The 20,039-nt window shown below is 43.2% G+C and overlaps 1 protein-coding gene across 1 annotated transcript in view; it reads right to left on the bottom strand.

The window, feature by feature from the left end:
- Positions 1-565: 565 nt before the first annotated feature.
- Positions 566-20,039, bottom strand: part of GABRA2 (gamma-aminobutyric acid type A receptor subunit alpha2) — a 663,148-nt gene continuing 643,674 nt past the window's right edge. The window contains exon 10 of the mRNA XM_086962689.1: positions 566-2,476. Coding sequence (XP_086818815.1) covers positions 2,177-2,476 — 300 coding nt within the window. The 3' untranslated portion in view covers positions 566-2,176. The remainder of the gene's footprint in view (positions 2,477-20,039) is intronic.

The raw sequence follows: 20,039 nt of genomic DNA, 5'->3' as shown, positions 1-20,039 counted from the left end.
ACTCACGCAAGAAATGTGTAGAAATGTATAAGTATCACTAATGTTTCCTAAATTATAGTCATCAATGGAATGGAATGCAATGGCACCAGTAAGCTATCTTTAAAACAAATGTTGGCTGTACTTGGCTAAAACGTAGGAGGGCAAAAAGAAAAAATAATCAAAAAGGGCTTTGATGTTGCACTATTTATGCTAAAATGGCTTCAACAGCAGAGTTACCTCAATATGTTGTTAGATTAAATAATTTTGGTTTCTTAAAGTTAAATCTCATAAACATATATTGAGTCATACCGTTGTAAAGTTAGTTTTTGAATTCTAAATATTAGTTTTAATTATTTTCCTGGTGGGGAAGATTGTAAAGTGAAATTTACATTTAAGGAAAATAATCATTAATGACGAAACAGTTAACACTTTCAAAACTAAGTAACATAACATAAAATGGAGTACATTACTTACACAAACTTTAAATCAAACAAACAATCTTATATAGTCTGAGCAAATTCCCAGTCAGATCACGGTAAGTCAGATCACAGTACCTGAGTTTCAAGCCTAAGAGTTAATTTAGAAGTTGCAGGTATAATTCTTTAATAAAAAACTAGCATAATTGCTGTGTTTAGGGGGGTTTGCCAGCAATAATGACAACAAACAGCAACAGTGAAATTACGATATGTAAATTGAACATATATACAAAAGTGTCTCACACAACCCCTTTGCAGCAATAACATTGTAATGTAAAGTGTCCCACAAATTATTCACAATATTTAAACACTTTTGAGAGAGAAATATGTCTTGTAAGTTGATTATCAGACATTTTTATCAATTTTGTGCAATGCTGGGAAATCTAAGATGAGAGCTACAATTCACTTGTCTGTTGGCTGTTGATGACCAAGTAATAAAGTAGTAAATTTTGCATCTAATAGCTTATCTCAAATAATGTCTAGGAAAGTCAAAGGCCAGTAAATTGATGAAGCTAAACTAGGGTGATGCTTTCAATGGCACAATGTACCCTTATTTGTACACTTTAAACAACTTATGTTTAAATGAAATGAACTGACAATAATGTAATATCCTCTTTAGTATCAAATGTAGAAGCTTCCACATGAAGCCATACTCTCGACTATGCCACTGAAAATAATACAATGGAGTTCAATAGCATTAAAATGCATTGAATTGCAAACATATGAATATGACAATAACCGACACAATAAACAGGAAAAGAAATATAGATATATTTAGAGTTGTAATGCATTTTAACAATAAAGATGAAATACTCCATGTAATGGCTTACAAGACATGAATGACAGGCCATAAGAGAACCTTAGCTGGCAATATATTGGGCCCAATTTATTTTGGTGTGACTTATTCATCTAGTAGTCCTGGCATTCAGAAATAAGTCAAGGATAATACAATAAACTTTGAAGATCGACTCCTCGGTCTTTGCTACACATTGTTCAAAGTGAAATGCAGACAGCATCAGTTCTGTTATATAAGCAGAAATGGGAACGGGGCAAGTAAAAGACCAGGTTTGCATAAGGGTGTGCACCAAAGAAAGTTCTAAAAGCATCCTCTCGCAATCACATGAACTCACACATTGGTTGAGTTCCCCGTGCTTTAAAGTGAAGCTCTGTACAATTTTTGAAACATACATTTTTCAGTGTTTGTTTTGAATCTATCTATCTAAATTGAAGCATGAAATCACCTCAATTTGCAGTTAAACAACACTATGACAAGGTCATCTAGTCAGACTGTAAAACTTGCAGTGGTAATAGTGCGGCCACAGTTAGATAAAAAATTATGTTTACAGGTTGTCAGTAACCTCTTCCATCAATGCACAATGTTATGTCATAGAAAAATATTCACACTTTAAATAAAAAAGCACACAATTCCGTAACAAAGAAATATGTAGGAATTCTATTTTCACTCCCTTTAATGGAAAGTGGATATCAATCTATGCAGAGTGTCTGTTGAAACAAGTTCACCTTTGCTAGCATAAAATAAATACCCGACCTACTTTGCTATAGGTTGTATCCACTTCAAGTTCTTTTTTCATTTTCACCACCATGTATTAAAGGTATATATAGAATACAGATAATTTCACAGGTGAGCATTTAGCAGTCCTACAAAGCAATACACCCAATCCAAGTTTCAAACACTACACAGTCTCAACATACGTCATTATTTACTTTTCCATTTCTTTTCTGGCGGGCTCTCTGTTTAAATATGTAGCCCAGTACACTAAGTTAAAAGTGCCAAATAGGAGGGGAAACACTATTCGAGACATTCTGTCAATTTTACTGACACTATTAAATGTTTTCTTTGTTTCTTGCGGCTTGGCTTCCGGTTTTGGCTTGTTGGGATCTGCGGCAGCACTCTTTGAAATTGTTGGCAGAGCAGAGTCCTTGGTTATATTAGGGGCATAGTTTGCAACAGCTACAGCATATGCGTTGTTTTTCTTAATTATTGATGCTTTTTCCTTTTTCTAGAAAAAACAGAAAGTATTAATGAAGTCAAGAATGATTTCCTGAAGGTGATCTGATAAACTTTCAACATTATCCTCGTAGCAAACGTATATGCACGTGTAATTAAACATATTCCTTTTTGTAAGTAAAAATATGAATAGAGTAAGGGAAAGGGTTGCAGTGTCTCGCAGAAACCCCTCGAAAATCGTCATTTTTCAACAGGGTTCTGAAAGATGACATAGATTTCTTGATAAAGATAGAATTGCAGAATATTTTTCAGCAATTATACTAGCAGAGAGACAGTGAAAGAGAGAGACAGCGAGAAAGAAAGCGAGAGGAGTGCAGGCAGTAATAGAGGAAGAAGAGTGTAGGAGAGGAGAAAGTTCAGGTTTCATCATTGTTTGCCTACTTATTTTATGTATAATTTTATCTACATATTAAGTTTAACCTATTACTTTCACGGTTGTCATAACATTCATTGAATAAAAGGGGCCTTTTAGGATGCGAAGGGCATGCACAGCGGGTGAGCTGGTGATGAACCAAAGTCAAGTCCATATGTGCCCGTCTTTCCCCCTGGACATGGATGAAGCCAAAAGCACTGTCCCAGCTAGCAATGTTTTCCCAGAATAAGATTGCCCAACCACACCTTACCTGCAGGCGCGGCCGGCACAGGTAACAACAGTGGGGTGGGGCAGGGCGGGTGGGAGATAGTCAACAGATGACGCAATAGGGAAAGTAAAATATAAAAAATTATAAAACCACTTACCTTGCGCTCACTGCAACACTGACTCGCAATGCGGAGAGCGCAAGGTATGTGTTCTTTATACACTTTTAAATTTGACTTTCCCTATCTTGACTAAGCATGGGCGAATTTTGCGAATCTCGCGTTCGCGAATTTTGCGGATTTGCGAACTCGCAATCCGCAAAATCCGCGAATTCTCGCGAATTTGCAGATTTATTTTTTTTTTGTGTTCGCGCGGGTTTCTGCCAGTTCGCAAGGGTTTTGTACAATTTCGCAAAGCGAACTTACCTGTCGGGTCGCAAGTTTTGCGAACTTGTTGTTTCTACGTGTCCAGCCTGTTTGGGACACTCTTCTTCATCACTGCCACCCTCTGTCACCACTGCCACTCTCTGACTACTCATGCCACCCTCTGGCCCACCCATGCCACCCTCTGTTTCATCACAGCACCCTCTGGTTGTCCAGTGTACATTATTGTGGCAAAGCAAAGCACCCCTTCCCTGCCTCAAGTGACCTGAATTAATTTGGGGCTGATTAATGTGTCACAGAATATTTTTTTAGCTGGCACCTGTTTCCTTAGTGCTTCCTGATTAGTGATCTTTTGCACTTGCTAAGTGCTTTCATTGTTGCAAAATTAGTTACAACACCTGCCCTGCCCCAACTGACAATAATGAATTAGGGGCTGATTAATGTGTCACTGGATTTGAACTTCCAGCCTGGCTCCTGCTTGTCTCCCTTAGCTGTAATTCAGGACCTTTGTGGCATATGTGTAACCATTCTGAGGGTCAGAGCAGGGTCACATAATAGTTGCAAGTAGGCAACTGAACTCTGGAGGGGCCCCTCAGGAAGCACTACAGGAAATGGCTACTAATGATGAGCTTGAACTTTTGAACCTGGTAAGTAGTTTCAGTTTTGCTAAGATCGTTTTTCTGCAATTTAGCGCTTATTCGCGGGGCGCGAAGTTGAACTGGGAAGCCGCGAACTCACGCGAACAGTGCGAGCAAGCCATAAAATCCGCTGCTCGCGGATTTGCGGATTTTGCGGGAAATTCGCAAATCTGACGGATTGCGAATTTACCAAAAATCCGCAAAATCCGCGAGCGGAACGGATTTTCCACCCATACTTAATCTTGACATCTGTTTATCTAATCCCCCACCCACCCTACCCCGTCACACCACTGTTACCTGTGCAGGCTGTAGTAAAGGAAGATGCAGAGTCCACTTGATAAGTTAAGATCCTTTATTGCAGGTTCCTTCCAGGTTAGATAGACAGGTTAAGATGTAAGGGAAAACCCACCAGGAGCCAGCTGTTAGTAGCTCAGCCTCAGATGACCAACTGCCACAGTAAGTAATAGACAGGCACAGTGAGCTAGAGGAACACCCTGGTATTCCATGATGTCATCGATAACACAGTACAGTCTAGCCAGAGAAGAACAGTGGAGAGGACATTTACTACACATCCTCTTCCCTTAAGGAGTAATAGCAGAATAAAGGAATGTTTGGCAACAATACCTCAAATGCCACAATCAGCAGGGAAGTACACAAAAGAAGAAGAACCAAAAGTTAAAGTGAACAACACGAGATGACGTTAGCAAGAGGTATTATTATCAGAGAAAACAACATAATATGCCAAATCCCCCTCCCTTAACGAAACAGCAAGGTTTCGAAAAAAACAAGAGCAACAGCTAAGTTAGCTGCAGACAACAAACAAACTACCCCTGATAAAGATGTGCCAACACTAAACGTATGATAAATTCACTGCTCAAAATCTTACCAAAATGAAGCCCTGGCCAGTAGCTGCAAGAAGGTAGACTTCGAAAGTAAAATAGTACACAAACCATCTCCACCAAAAGCAGGGGATCAGCGCAAAATATGGAGAATGGACTACCCACAGACACTGAACCTCACCTGAAAAGGGTACACCGCAGGACAGCAATCCTGAGAATAAAAATGAGCGTTGACTACCCAAAACGCACAAGCTCCCTTGAAAAGGGTACACCGCAGGGTAAGCAAGATAACTCTGGGAAATGGGACATGGACTACCCACAAACAACAACTTCAAAGCGGTTGAGCGTTGACTACCCAAAACGCACAAGCTCCCCTGAAAAGGGTACACCGCAGGATAAGCAAGATAACCCTGGGAAATGGGACATGGACTACCCACAAACACCAACTTCAAAGAGTAAACCGCAGGACAGTAATCCTGGGAATAGACATGAGGCATGGACTACCCGCAAGCACCCAACTTCCCCAGAAAAGGGTACACCGCAGGATTAAGACAAAAACCCTGGGACAAACTATGGGGCATGGACTACCCACAAACACCAACTTCCCCAGAAAAGGGGACACCGCAGGGAAAAGACAACAACCCTGGGAGACTATGGGGCATGGACTACCCACAAAGACACAATCCCCTGAGTAGGGTACACCACAGGACAATAGACCTGGGAACCAAAGTAGGGCATGGACTACCCGCAAACACCACTACCTCACAAAAAAAACAATAGATATGGGGCATTGACTACCCACAACCCACAAACACTCATCCACCCACAGACTACAACATGCCCTAAAAAGGGTACAAAATTGGGCATTGGCTGGCCCTGCAACCTCCCCATGAAGTGTACACCAAGGGTTTGAAAGTGTAATCCTAGGAAACAAACTACAAAAGACAATGTGCTCAAAATAGTGTACAAGTTAAAGTACTAAACACCCTAGAGAGAGTCCATAGAACTCTAGTTGTAGGTCAAATGAGCCCCCAAAGCACACAAGACACTTTCCATAAGAGCACCACATGTTTCCCCAGAGTAAAAACCTACAGCATTTACAAAACAGAAACGAAATTCCCCGCCCACACACACAATGAACAAACAACATGAGCTCCGGTGAGCGATATCTCACCCGGGATCTGTACACAGGAGGTCATCGCTGAATATTTCCACACGATGAGAAGACCGAAAAAGGAAGATGAGGACCTCGCCGGTTTCCCAATAGTGATGACAGTTCAAGCATAGCGTCACAATTCCAACAAAAATTGACTCAAATGTCGTGTGTGTGCTGATGCATGAAGAAACGTTGCAGACAAATGCCTCAAGAAACGTTAACAGAGGAGAACTCCAACGAAGGACTGAAAAGCTGCCCACGGACGTGGCGAACAGCAACCAGGAAGCGCACAGAGCAAGCTCTTGTCGTGGCAACCAAACAAACCCAAAATGGCCACCACATCGGTCGTAGCGACGTAAGAAGCGTGTCTCCAAAGACATCACAGGCGTCACAGGCGTCACAGGAGAATCTCGCTTCACCAACTCCCCGAAGCATTCCATAGACGTCATCAGACGGACGGCAGGCAGGAAGAAGGGAAGATCGCTTGTGACCAATGGTCGACTATGCAGACAGCACGAGACAGGTAAGACTGTGTGCATAGGGAGTGTGTGCGCGGCTCGTGAGTCTTTAGAAAAGCAGCGGTTGAACTGCCATTTAGCACAAACAACATCTTAGGTTCACCAAACCAGCAAAAATAGTGCCTCCCCACTCACCGGCAAAACACCGTCTGCGTCCAGCCTCCTCAAACACGCACGTCGGCTCACGAAAAATGACACCCGTGTGTACAGTTTAAATCCGTGAGTTACATTGCCGCTTGAAAACAAAGGCACTCTTAGGCACAATAACACCAAAAACTGAGTGCAGATACTCCATGGAAAACACGCACGTACAGCTCCCATGAACCTGCGCAAGTACCCTCACTAGATGCCACCACTAGCGTTAGTGAATGACAGAGTAATTGCTCGAAGGAAGTTTTTAAAGTTCGGTGCTATTGTCACTAATACTGCCAATCCAGCTGATATATGAACCTGGCATTCCATGATGTCATAGATAACACAGTACAGTCTAGCCAGAGAAGAACAGTGGAGAGGACATTTACTACACAGGCAACACCTGCCTACCTGTAACCAACATACTATGTAAGTGCCATGTTGTGGTTCCCAAATTGTACAATCAAGTTAAAGAGACTAATAATGACCGTAAGTCAGGACAATTACAAGCGGCCCTCCCAAATGTGATAGCCTTGATTAAACACTTAGAGCCTCATTTATGGCATTTTAGTGAAGGGCAGCACAGCAAGGCACCCTGCTGCCCTGCCCTACGCCAAAATGAAAGGAAAGGAATGCACCACATATTTAAGGAATACGGTGCATTCCAGTCCTTTCTGCCATAACTGATGCCATATTGCCAGTCTAGTGCCAATGTAGGCACTCTTGCTTAATAATACAAGGGTTGTTTTGTGTAGGAAGAGGCACCTTCCTGCACAAAAACAATCCTATGAGGTATTTCCCTCTTTCTATGTGTGCTGCAGAATGCATCACATATGGATAGACGAAACAATGTTAGGTTAGACTGGCAGTCTAACAAAAAAGGCGGAGGCATTACCTGCATCCACCGCTCCAACCTCCATGTTACCGAACTGCTGGCAGATCCCACAGCCTCCTGCGAATAGCTGGCTCTGCCCGTATGCAGCAAGACCACCCAACTGTGCAGACTGCACATCTTTTACCACCCCCAGGGAGGAAGGACACCTTCACTGTCCACCTCTTGGAAGTCATCACAGCCAAGGTTTCCCACAACACTAAAGACATTCTTCTTGGCGATTTCAACCTGCACTGGGATGACCCCAAGGACACTCAGGTAAATGCCATCAGAGACTTCCTGGCCGACAAAGCCCTTACCCAAGTCTGCACACTCCCAACTCACTCGAAGGCGTCACACTGGACTGGATCATCGCGAAGGATTCTGTGGTCAAACTTATCTTTATAGACCCATGCGATTGGTCTGACCACCACGCTATCACCTTCCTTTTGGCTGGCACCCACAAGACATGGGCTGCACAACCCGTGGTTCCCAAACATTGAGTTAAATACACCAAAAAACCTGTATCTCAGGAAATTGGCCGCTCCCATTGAGACTGACCCCCCCCCCCACATCACAACAGCCTCACTAAACACTATTCCACGGCCATATCCAACATTCTAGACCTTGCTCCACTTAAATTAAAGAGAACCCAGATCAAAGAGAGGAACCCCTGGTACAACGGATCCCTAAACAATAAGAGGAGAGCCCTCCGGCAGACAGAACAAAACTGGAAACAGCACCCATCAGCTGCCCATCTAAAACTTCCTCAACTAAAAAAAAAAATTCAGAACAGAACTGGAGAACGCCAAGAATAGACTGTGCAAACTATTCGAATTGGTAAAAACCTTTAAAGAAACCCCTAAATATTTGATATCGCATGAGGAATTTTCTTCCTTCTTCTCCAACAAGATCATTGCCCTAGGAAATGAACTCAGATCTGCCACTCTCTCCCAAACCTCTCTGACTCTTCCCCTGCTCTCCATGTTGCCCCCCAGGCATCACCCAAAAACCAAAGGCAGTGGCCAAGCTTCAAATGTTATGATGAACATTCCGTGTCAAAAATTCTATCCTCCCTTAACCCGAAGAACCACTTCAATGACCCTCTCCCTTCTAACTGCTTAGCTGCTGCCTCTCAGGCTATCATCCCTTCTTGGACTGCAATTATCAACGCCTCCCTCCCACAAGGATCGATACCTGAATCTCTCAAAGCCAGCCAAGTCATCCCCATCATAATAAAACCTACGCTGGATCCTGCTTCCCTGACAACTATAGTCCTATATCCAGTATCCCACTCCTTGCTAAAGTTCTGGAGAAATGTGTCCAACAGTAGCTGAGCCAACACATTACCAACTTCCACCTATTTGTCGACTTCCAATCTGGGTTCAAACCTGGTCACAGCAATGAAACCACCCTCCTCCACATCGTAGATGATTCTCTTCAAGCCCTTGACCAAAGAAAAACCTGTCTCCTAATCCTCCTTGACCTATCTTCAGCATTTGATACAGTCAACTATGAAAAACTCCTTGATCAGGATGGGGCTGGATGGCCCCATTCTTGAATGTTTTAGGTGCTTCCTCCAGGATCGCTCACAGAGATTCCTAATCAACAGCAACCTATTTGCTCCCTCTCCGATCACGGTTGGAGTCCCCAAGGATCAACTCTGTCCCCCACCCTCTTCAATCTATACCTTGAACCACTTTCAGAAGTACTACGCACCGCCAATATCTCCTACCACATGTATGCCGACGACACCCAGATCTACATAAAAATCTCTTCTCCCAAGGACATTCTTTCCCTGAATGAGGCCTTGAAGCTGACTGTCCATTGGCCCACCTCTAACTAGCTCAAGCTTATTGCTAAAAACAGACGTTCTTCTAATCTCCACACCTAAAACCAACCCTGACATCCAGGAATGGATCAAGGTGATCACAGCGCTCAACTGCCCACCAACCATTGTGGACTCTGCTAAATCCCTTGGAATTACCCTAGACTGCAGATTGAACATGCCCGGCCCCATAAACTCGATGGTCAAAACAGCCAGATATCACCTGAGCTACCTAAGAAACCTTAAACCTTTCCTTGACACTCCTGACCTGAAAATGGCAATCCAGGCTCTAGTCATCTCCAGACTGGAATATGGATGCTCTACCCTTGCAGGTCTTTACAAGACCTCCCTGGCACCATTAAAAGCCTGCCTCAATGCTGCCACAAGACTCCTTACAGGCTCAAGGAAATTGGACCACATATCCCCTCCCCTTGACCCTGTTACCAGATAGGTCGCCCCTTAGCCACCACGTGGTCCTTCCCGTGCGGCCGCTACGCTCTGACTACTGTTGCTTCGTTTCCTTTGTTTTGTCTCTGTGGTAACCTTGTGCCGTTGTCGTTTTTCCCTCAGGTCCCCTTGCCTTCTGTGACTGTGTTAGGTTTGTTTTTGTTTCCCCCCTTTTTTGCCTTCTGTATCCATATTGTATTGTGACCCCCTCGCTCCCCCTTTTGCCGCTGTGCCCCCGCTTCCCGCCTCTCCCTCTGATTCCCCACCACTGCTCCCTGCAGCCCCGCCCCCGCCGCTCCCATTCGCCACCCTGCTCCTGCCTCCCAGCTGCTCCTCCCCCCCTGAGCCCCTCATATGGAGGCCGCCCGATGGTAAAGGGAGCGACCCTTGACCCTGTTACCAGGTAGGTCGCCCCCCTAGCCACCGCGTGGTCCTCCCCGTGCGGCTGCTACGCTCTGACTGCTGTTGCTTCGTTTCCTTCGTTTTTTGTCTCTGTGGTAACCTTGTGCGTTGTCGTTTTCCCCTCAGGTCCCCTTGCCTTCTGTGACTGTATTAGGTTTGTTTTTGTTCCCCCCTTTTTTGCCTTCTGTATCCATATTGTATTGGGACCCCCTCGCTCCCCTTTTGCCGCTGTGCCCCCGCTTCCCGCCTCGCCCTCTGATTCCCCGCCGCTGATACCTGTGGCCCCGCCGCCCCACCGCTCCCATTTGCCACCCCGCTCCCGCCTCCCAGCTGCTCCTCCCTCCCTGAGCCCCTCATATAGAGGCCACCCGGCGAACGCGCGGCGTTCACGGCAGCAGGCGCGCCGAAGGCGCGCCAGAACCCCTGACCCCCGCCGTTGCCAGCCCACTCGACGGACCTACGACGCCGCCACCCTCAATGCACCCAATCCCTAAGTATTTTAGCGGGAGCTGGATCCTTGGGGCAGCCTGATTTAATTTTGGAGGCTATGTCAATTAACATGTCCTCCTGGGGAGTGTTGAAGGATACTAGTAACTCGGATCCTCCAGGTTTAATATTGACATCCTCTGTCATGGGCTTAGTTCAAGCTTCCGCTGGAAATGAGGAGTACATTTTCCCCACTTTATCAGCGAAAAATTGAGCCACTCGGTCACATGATTCCACCGAGCCTTCCAATGGTTCGGCGCTGCTGGAAAGGGAGACCACTTCCTTGAACACAGCAAACAGTTCTTTCTTTGAGTTCTCCGCACTCTCTATTCTGTCTTTATAGTGTGCCGTCCGATGTTTCCTAATCGAAGCATGATAGCCTTTAAGCTTAGCTTTATAGGCCATCCTATCTGCCACCGAATAATCTTTCCTCCAGCGTCTCTCAAGTTGTTTACATGCAGCCTTTTCCTTGACAAGCTCTGGCCCAAACCAAGGTGCAGATTTAGATTGCCTCCATGGTTTGTTATTGGTCCACGGGGCTGTATGATCAAGGGCTTTCAAGATGCGGTTATCCAGCCTTTCGCAGGCTGCCTCTATCTCTTGTCTTACTGGGGGTCCATCCTGTTCCATAAGGTCATTAGATTTCCCTCTAGAAAAGCCTTCCCATTTCCTGCGTCTCGTTGTCTCGTTGGCCTTACGTGCTTTCCCCCTTTTTACCGCAACCTGAAAGGGAATCTGGTAGTGGTCTGACCATACCACAGGCACCGGAGTATCTATATTCCACAGTTCCCAGATGGAAAAAATAGGATCCAATAAGTGCCCATATTCATGAGTGGGGAGCTGAGATTTAAGCGTCATTTGCATAGCTGCAAGCTCATTACGGATTTCCCTGGCTTCTATGTTAGAGGGATCATTCAAATGGAAATTTAAATCCCCTAGAAGCAACAGCCTTTCATACTTTAAGGCAGGTTGTATCAAATGTTCTATCTGGCTTTCAGTGAATCTGGTCCCAGGACCTGGGGGCCTATAGGTCAGAAACCCTTTCAGGATTTGACTGTCTTGACATGAGATGGAAAAGAAACCAGATTCACTTTCTTTAATATCCACTGGCTTGAGCGTGCAGCAGATTTCTGTTTTGGCAATTATAGCTATTCCGCCTCCACGCCCCACGGGTCTATCAATCCTCTTGATCTCATACCCAGGTGGTAGTGCGTCTATTATGTTGGGTGCAGAGTCTTCGTTAAGCCAGGTTTCGGTAAGAAACAGGGCATCTAGCTGTACATCTATTAGTAGGTTATGGACCTCCATTTTGTGTTTCCCTAGGGAATGGCAGTTAATGAAGGATAATTTCAGTCTCTCCTCAACATTCGCCATATTGCGCTGCTGGGCCAGAGTGAAAAAACAATGGTTACATCGATCTTGTCTAGAGACCATTGTAATGCTATGACAACATTCCTCCCCAACTCCCTGCCTTAGGGCCAAGAGTTGTTTGGCACTGTATGTAATTATGGCGGGAGATGCTGTACAATATAGTTAGATGGGAGGTAAGATATTGGGCAGAGGTTTGTCAACTCTTCTAGATTGAGAGTAGACCTTTCCAACAACGATAAACCACAGCACTTTAATAGGGTTGAAAGTGATTGCTATTGGTACCAGAGATAGTAAGAGTTGTCATAAAATTGTGAACATCTACATTTGTAAATAAGAATATGCTAAACTTTAAGAAAATGAATGCTAAAAAGGCAGCTAATTGATTGAAAAAAAATTAATTTGTGGAATTGCCAAATATTAGCTACACTTTATCTAGGGGTGGTGATAGCATGAATATTTCCATGTAGAGGAATCACACGGAACTACCTAAGAATTCTGTAAGATTTCCCTTGATTTATGCAAAAAAGTTATTCTTAGTGCAAAAATGTGCCCTGTTGTCAGAACACAAATAGCAAGCGTGAGCTGTTGCTCATGCTTATAATTGTGCTCTTGGGTTAAGATTTTCCCCAAACTTACTCCTGTAAATTTAGAGCTAATTTCTTACATTTTGCACTAAGTAACAGTGCCAAATGCAGCAGCGCTTGACATTTACATATATATATAGCCCAAATTCTATCCCCTAATTTTCTGTTTCATTTCTCCAGTCCCAGTCTGGTTAAGATTTTAGAAGAGATTTGTTTGTTGCTTGACCGTTTTATGATCTGAGAACTAGGGTATTCTTGTTTTTATATGGATTTACCCTTTTGTATCTAGCTTGGATAACCAGTACTGCACTTTATATAACATTAGGTTATGTTGAATAGGGATCTTAAGCACTTTAGCTACAACATCTAAGACATATCTCTCTGCGAGGACAATACAGTCACTATTTCTGGAAGTCAGATGCAACAACATATTGTTAGACCTGGCATCTTTGGCGTGGTTTCCCCCTATCTTTTTGCCTCTACCTCCTGTATTTTTGATGCTGTGCTGGATTTCGGTTTTGCTAGTTTAGATGCTTTGGGCACTTTGCCACTGCTGTTTAGTGTCAAAGTGCAAGTGCTTCCTGTGTAAATTGATATTGTGATTGGTTATCCATGATTGGCATATTTGTGTCACCAAGAAGTCCCTAGTAAACTGCACTGAGTGTGCCAGGGCTGGTGATAACAAATGCTACCAGTGGGCCTGCAGCACTGATTGTGCCACCCACATGAGTAGCCTTAAAATGGTGTCTCAGGCCTGCCAACACAGTGCCTGGGTGCAGTCTGTGAACTGTCATGTCCTCCTGGTCAGTGTCCCCACTGGACAGGCCTAACCCTTCCCTTTCTGTACACATTGGGCAGGGTGCAGTGTGTTTGAAAGGTAGAGCATGTACTTATGCAGGTGACATGCTCTGGTAGTGAATTACAGCCATTTTCGGTTTTCACTATTCTAAGGCTATCTTGCCCCATAGGCTATCATGGGGGATGCTGGCTACAGTGGCTGCCAGCATACCTTCCAATAGGAGCAAGATAGGACATAAAAGTCTGGTATCCCTGAACTCAGAATTTAATAATACACCTTTTAGGAAAGTTTGTTACAAAATCCTGTGTTTGAGAACAGCACTTTTAGAAAGTTGCTATTCTCTTGTCTGACCCTTCTGTGTGCCTTGGCCTGTTTGTGAATTGGCTGTCTGGTTTAAGAGTGACAGGGGCTGGGAGCCCCCAGGAGGCTGGATGGGTCAGCCCTAGGCTGAATGACTGCATCTGCATCTTGAGAGGTGAGAGGGGATAGCACCTGGGCCTGAATAGGGCTGTGCCTGCCTTCCACAATGCTGGCTCCACCTCCTGCTGGGCGGCTGACGACCCTGCCCCTCTCCCTGAAAGGAAAGGAGAGGCCAGGGAAACAAAGAGCTCAAGGAACACCCAGAATTGGTTCAGACCAGGCTCAGAACCCTCCTGCACAAAGGGATCAAAGACTTTTAGGGGTATAAGTACAAGACCCCTGACTACAGAAAATTAGATTATCCTGGAAACAAGAAGGAACCTCTGCCAAGGAGAAAGCTGGAAGACTGAAGAAGAAGGATTGCCCTGCTGTGTGATGCTGGACTGACCTGCAGTTGCTTTGCTGCCTAGGAGAGGGGAAGGACTTTGTTGTTGCTTTGTCCCCTTACTTGAAGGAATCTCCAAGGGCCGGTTGTGAGCTGGCTCCCTGTTTTGAAGTCCCAGGACTTCATCCCCAGCTTCCCTGAGCTCTGCTGAGAGAGCTCTGTCCTTCTGAGAGTGCTTGGACCAGTTGTGGTGTCTCTGGAAGTTGTACCTGTGCTGGGAAGCAGGAAACCAAGATTTGAGAAACTTTGCTACAGAAAAGTTATCGCATCTCTCACTTGCGGAGCGCATCCCCGACAGCGCAAGGACATTCCCGCCATTACGAAGGCCGAGATCGTCGTAGCCCCTGTTGCCGCTGCTGGAGACCTTGCATCCTTCGTTTACGGGAAGATCACCATCGCTGCGAGCATCGTCGCAGAGCCTGTCATCGCTGGGTGAGATTGCCGTACCGCCTGCTTGCGGACCGCATCACGTCGCTGCGAACATCGTCGCAGAGCAATCGCATTGAGGAGCTGCGAAAGGAAGATCGCCGCTGGATCACGCATTGTCGCACCGGAGATCATCGCAGCCCCTACAGATTATCGCATCAAGCCTTTGTGAGAAAAAACTTCCTACGGAACCTACGCACCGGAATCCATACAAGTCTTCGCCTTCCTCCCCATTAAGACCGGATTCTTTGCAACACACCCACTGCTGCAGCAGGACTGTCGCCAAAGCCTCTCCATGGTCTCAGGAGCAATGCATTGCTTGTTTTCCACCGCACCAGCGTCTGCTTTGGAACTTTGTCACAATTAAAAGGTACTGTTGGCAAAATGTGATGCAACTGTGAACTTTTCACGCAACTGTGGATTATTTTTATCGCAACTTTAAGAACTCTTTCGCAACCATATTCTTGAACTGTGTATGTTGGATTTTTGTTGTTTTAGTCTTGTGTAGTTTAGATTAAATAACTTTATTTTTCTAAACTGTTGTGGAGTCAGTTTGCGGTGTTTTCACTGTGTTACTGTGAGCGTTGGTACAAATACTTTACACATTGCTTTTGGATCAGCCTGACTGCTTGTGCAAAGCTACCAAGGGGGTGAGCAGAGGTTATCTAAAGAGTCTTTCCTCCTTGCCCTGACTAGAGACCCCCAGTTCTAACACATATGATTTATTAATCTGATTTTTAAGAAAGATTGGGGTTGGATGCATTTTCACTTTAAACATGGATATGAGATTTAAATATTTATTGTATGCATTTGTCTTGGATCTATGATTTTATTTGGGCCTTCATAGATTTTCAAATTCTTTTATGGTGTATATTAACAATAAAAGTGAGTTGTTTACAAAAGCATTTTTACTCTACATTGGATGAGGCTTATGTAGTAAATCTAATAGTGGAATCAAATCTGCAGTTCAATTAGTGTCAGTTTGGAATTTGACACTATTGAGGGATGAGTATGTGCACTTTATGGGGTTGGTGCAATATGAATATGACATGAGAAACATGCACTTTATGTATATGCAGAAAATAAGTATTTTAAGGGTATTGTGCATTATTATATTGTGTTTCAAATATCATGATCGGTCGCCAGTAGGTAGTTATAGTTAGGACCTAGTTTCCATAGGAAATCCGCAACATTCTATTTGGAATAACTTTGGCGCCGGTCAACAAATCTTAAAATATTCTCCAAGAAAATGCCTGCTCCGCTCGGCTTCTTCCCTGAAAGTTTCGTGGTGATTTGTTAAGTGGGGGCCGAGAAAAAAGGGAGTCCCAAAACGTGATATACCCATGCATTTTCCCTAGGGTTCTTTAAGTGAGGCTACAGCCCGAACTGCTGAGCGGAATTTTACCGAATTTGGCAAAAAGGTAGAGTTTAGTTCAGAGATTGGACTTTTTGTTAAATGGTGTAAATCCGTTCAGTAGTTCCTTAGAAAATCAAAAGTAAAATCATAGATATATCTATAGACGAAGTACCATACGCGTACCATCCGAGGACAGTACGCGTACCATTACGAGCACGAGATGCATGCTAATTGGTTAAAAACTGTCTGTCAACACTCCAAACCAGGAAGTGTTGGCAGCCATGTTGTGCCTCGGTAGAACCGAGGCACAAGAAAACAGAAAAAGAAATGTGAAAAACGTGAAAAGGAGGCAAGGTAGAAACACCCTGACCCCCCAGTCCTGCTTAGGGGGTCCCACAAGGACCCCCAAGGCCAAAAAATTGTTTTTTTTGTGGAAATAATCGCGGTATACGCATATGGTATGCGTACCCTGCCGATCCCCCCAAAAAAGTTAAGGCACTACTCTGCAAACGTGCCCCTGGCGCGTTTGCAGAGAGGTAAATAATTCCCCTTGAATACTGGGGGTCCCTGGGGGCCAAATAGCCCACCAGGAACCTCCAGTATGCGCCAGGGGGCAGCCTTGCAGAGACATGTAAAGAGGCTAGCTCCTTTTTACACCTCTCTGAAACCCAGCCCCCTGCTACACACTGAAGGTTCCTGGTGGTCTAGTTGGCCCCCAGGGACCCCCTGTATTCAAGGAGAATTTGTTCCCCCTCTGCAAACGCGCCAGGGGGCTGCCTTGCAGAGACATGAAAATAGGCCACGCTCCTTTTAACACCTCTCTGCAACGCAGCCCCCTGGTGCATACTGGAGGTTCCTGGTGGGCTAGTTGGTGCCCAGGGACCCCCAGTATGCAAGGGGACATAATCCCCTAACTTAGAATGTGCTACGGGCGCGTTTGCACAGTGGTGATGGTAGGGGGCGGGGCATGAGGTGATATGTGTGCAAACATACCCTGTGGTGCGTTTTAAGTTGGGGAATTAATTCCTCTTCAATTCAGAGGTCCCCTAGGGGCCAACTAGTCCAACAGGTACCTCAAGTAAGCGCCACGGAGCTGCGTTGCAGAGTGTTGTAAAAAGGGGGCGTGCCCTCCGAAAACCTCTCAGCATCGCAGCTCCCTGGCGCATACTGGAGGTACCTGTTGGGCTAGTTGGCTCACAGGGGACCTCAGGATTGAAGAGGAAATAATTCCCCAACCTAAAATGCGCCACAGGGCATTTGCACACATGTCAACTCAGGCCCCGCACCCTTCCTTCAACATTGAGCACAATTTTCCTCTAAAATCAGCGGAACTACGAATTCCGATTTACTCACCTGTCATCACGAGAAATGTCAGTGCTGCATCTTTGAGCCCAGTACGGACCCTGAAAAGTAAATATAAGCGTCCTTACCAGTTACTTGTATTTCCTTCCATAGGAATCTATTGTGTGGTTTGCACAAGAAAAGTTTCTAAGTGTCTATTTTTGAAATGTACAAATATTCCTGTAAAATCAGCCGAACTGCGAATTCTGATTTACTCACCTGTTATCAGGAGAGACCTCAGTGCTGCATCTTTCAGCCTACTATTGATCCTGAAAAATAATTCTAACCATACTTACAGTAACTTGAATTTCCTTCCATAGGCTAACATTGACTGTTTTCACTTGGAAATTCTTCTTAGTGTGGAGTTTTGGAACTTTAAAAAATTCCCACATGTTATAGTTAGCTGGACATTTCACTCATACAAAACTATTGAAATTTCCCTGTTATAGTTAGTTCAGCTAACTATAACTATAACTCACGTGCCCACAATGCACTGCTGATGATGTCACATATTACATCACTCATGACATGGTCAGTGACATCACTCATGACATCACTGATGACATCTCAAATGACATCACTGATGACATCACTGATGACATCATCCATTGAATGTGTGTCTTTCTAAAAAATAAATATTTTAACTATAACAGGGGAATTTCAATGGTTTTGTATGAGTGAAATGCCCAGCTAACTATAACATGTGTGAAACCTATGTTTTTTCCGGGAATATATATATATATATGTATATTTGATGTGATCAGGGGCAGTTCCTGCCCGTAACGCGTCGTGCCAAAGAAAACCTGTACAAGGATAATAAACTTACCTGTGACACTCGTAATGCTGCGTGGTGGTCCGTGATTCCTGTGGTCCAAACCGATTCAAGCAGAGACCTGGTCATATATATATATATATATATATATATATATATATATATATATATATATATATATATATATATATATATATATATATATATATATATATATATATATATATATATATATATATATATATATACACACATATGTATGAATATATATATGCGTGTGTGTGCATATATTACATTATATTATATATATATCTATACATTTAAATGTCAAATTACTATAATATATATAAATATATTTAAAATAAATATTTAATACATATGTAATTTGACTAGTTAATTTGCTGTACCCTTTCATTGTATTCATTATTGTTGATGACGTTGCATGAATGTTTTTTTTCTTTAAATAATGGCCGCGCGCTTTTCAAAACCGTAATCAGTGATCAAGGCTACTGTGTAGTCGAAACGCGTATGGCAGCGGCTAAAAAAAGAAATCTTTTGAAAATCTCACACGGCGTGGTCGTTCAATGGAGGTGTAAGCGAGACTCAGTTCAAGGAGTCTCTTGGTGACGACGCAACTCTCGGTATGGTGGAAGCAGTGAATGCTTGGATAATCGTAGCATATATATATATATATATATATATATATATATATATATATATATATATATATATATATATATAAACACACACATATATATGAATATATATATGCGTCTGTGTGCATATAGTACATTATATTATATATATATATATTTAAATGTCAAATTACTATAATATATATAAATATATTTAAAATAAATATGTAATACATATGTAATTTGATTAGTTAATTTGCTGTAACCTTTCATTGTATTCATTATTGTTAATAATTAGTATTTAAAATTAATATATATTTATATTATATATTAAATATGTTTTTCTTTTTCTTTTTTAAGAATCGTTAACTTTAATTATTTCCCCTAGTGTGTTCTCCACCTTCGTGGGCAAAGTTACCAGTAGTAACATTACACTTAGAAATCCTGTTGAATGAGACTCCAACCCTTGATATGAGTTGTGGAGACATGCAATTATGTACCTAGGTTTAAATCGAAACTCGGAAATGGTGATTAGCACGTAGTGTAGAGTTACGGTGACACATACTAGTAAATAAATATATGAATAAATGATTCTCTTGTATACAACTACCCTGGTTAAAAGGTCCGATATGACTAATCTCATCATCATTTGCAAGCCTCAATTGATGATTGTCCTTTTACTTTTTTTAATTGGATTATTATCATTTCATACATTTAGGAATATGTGGATTCAGTCATGGTGGATTTTCACTAAAATATGTGTTGAGGCAAAACTCTGATGATTAAACACTTTTACTAGAAGTGCTATGGTGTTCTACTTTCTTCAGACACAGGCAGATATGCGTGTTCACAGCATATTGTCAAACATTGCATTTTTTGGTGTCCAATCATATCTGCATGCGGCATCGCTACAGTCAATGATGTCCATGGAAAAAGTGTTATGTCCCATTTTCTTTAGCTGTGACAGATGGAAAATAACAGAAAATACCAGAACGAGCTCAATAACTCAATTGTTATGCTTATACCAATGGTCGATGAATATGAGGGAAATGTTTGTGATGGTTCGTCATAAATAAATTGATAAAAGCAAAGGTACTGTTAACGTTTTATAGAAACTATATGGACTAATAAATGGGATAAACTCACGAATTATGCAAATGGTCAAGTATTAAAATTAAACTCAGTTCA

Source organism: Lissotriton vulgaris, chromosome 3_1, assembly GCF_964263255.1.
Source record: "Lissotriton vulgaris chromosome 3_1, aLisVul1.2, whole genome shotgun sequence".
Classification (NCBI taxonomy): domain Eukaryota; kingdom Metazoa; phylum Chordata; class Amphibia; order Caudata; family Salamandridae; genus Lissotriton; species Lissotriton vulgaris.
Note: the sequence above shows the minus strand (reverse complement) of the source record. Positions and strands in the feature narration are given on the sequence as shown.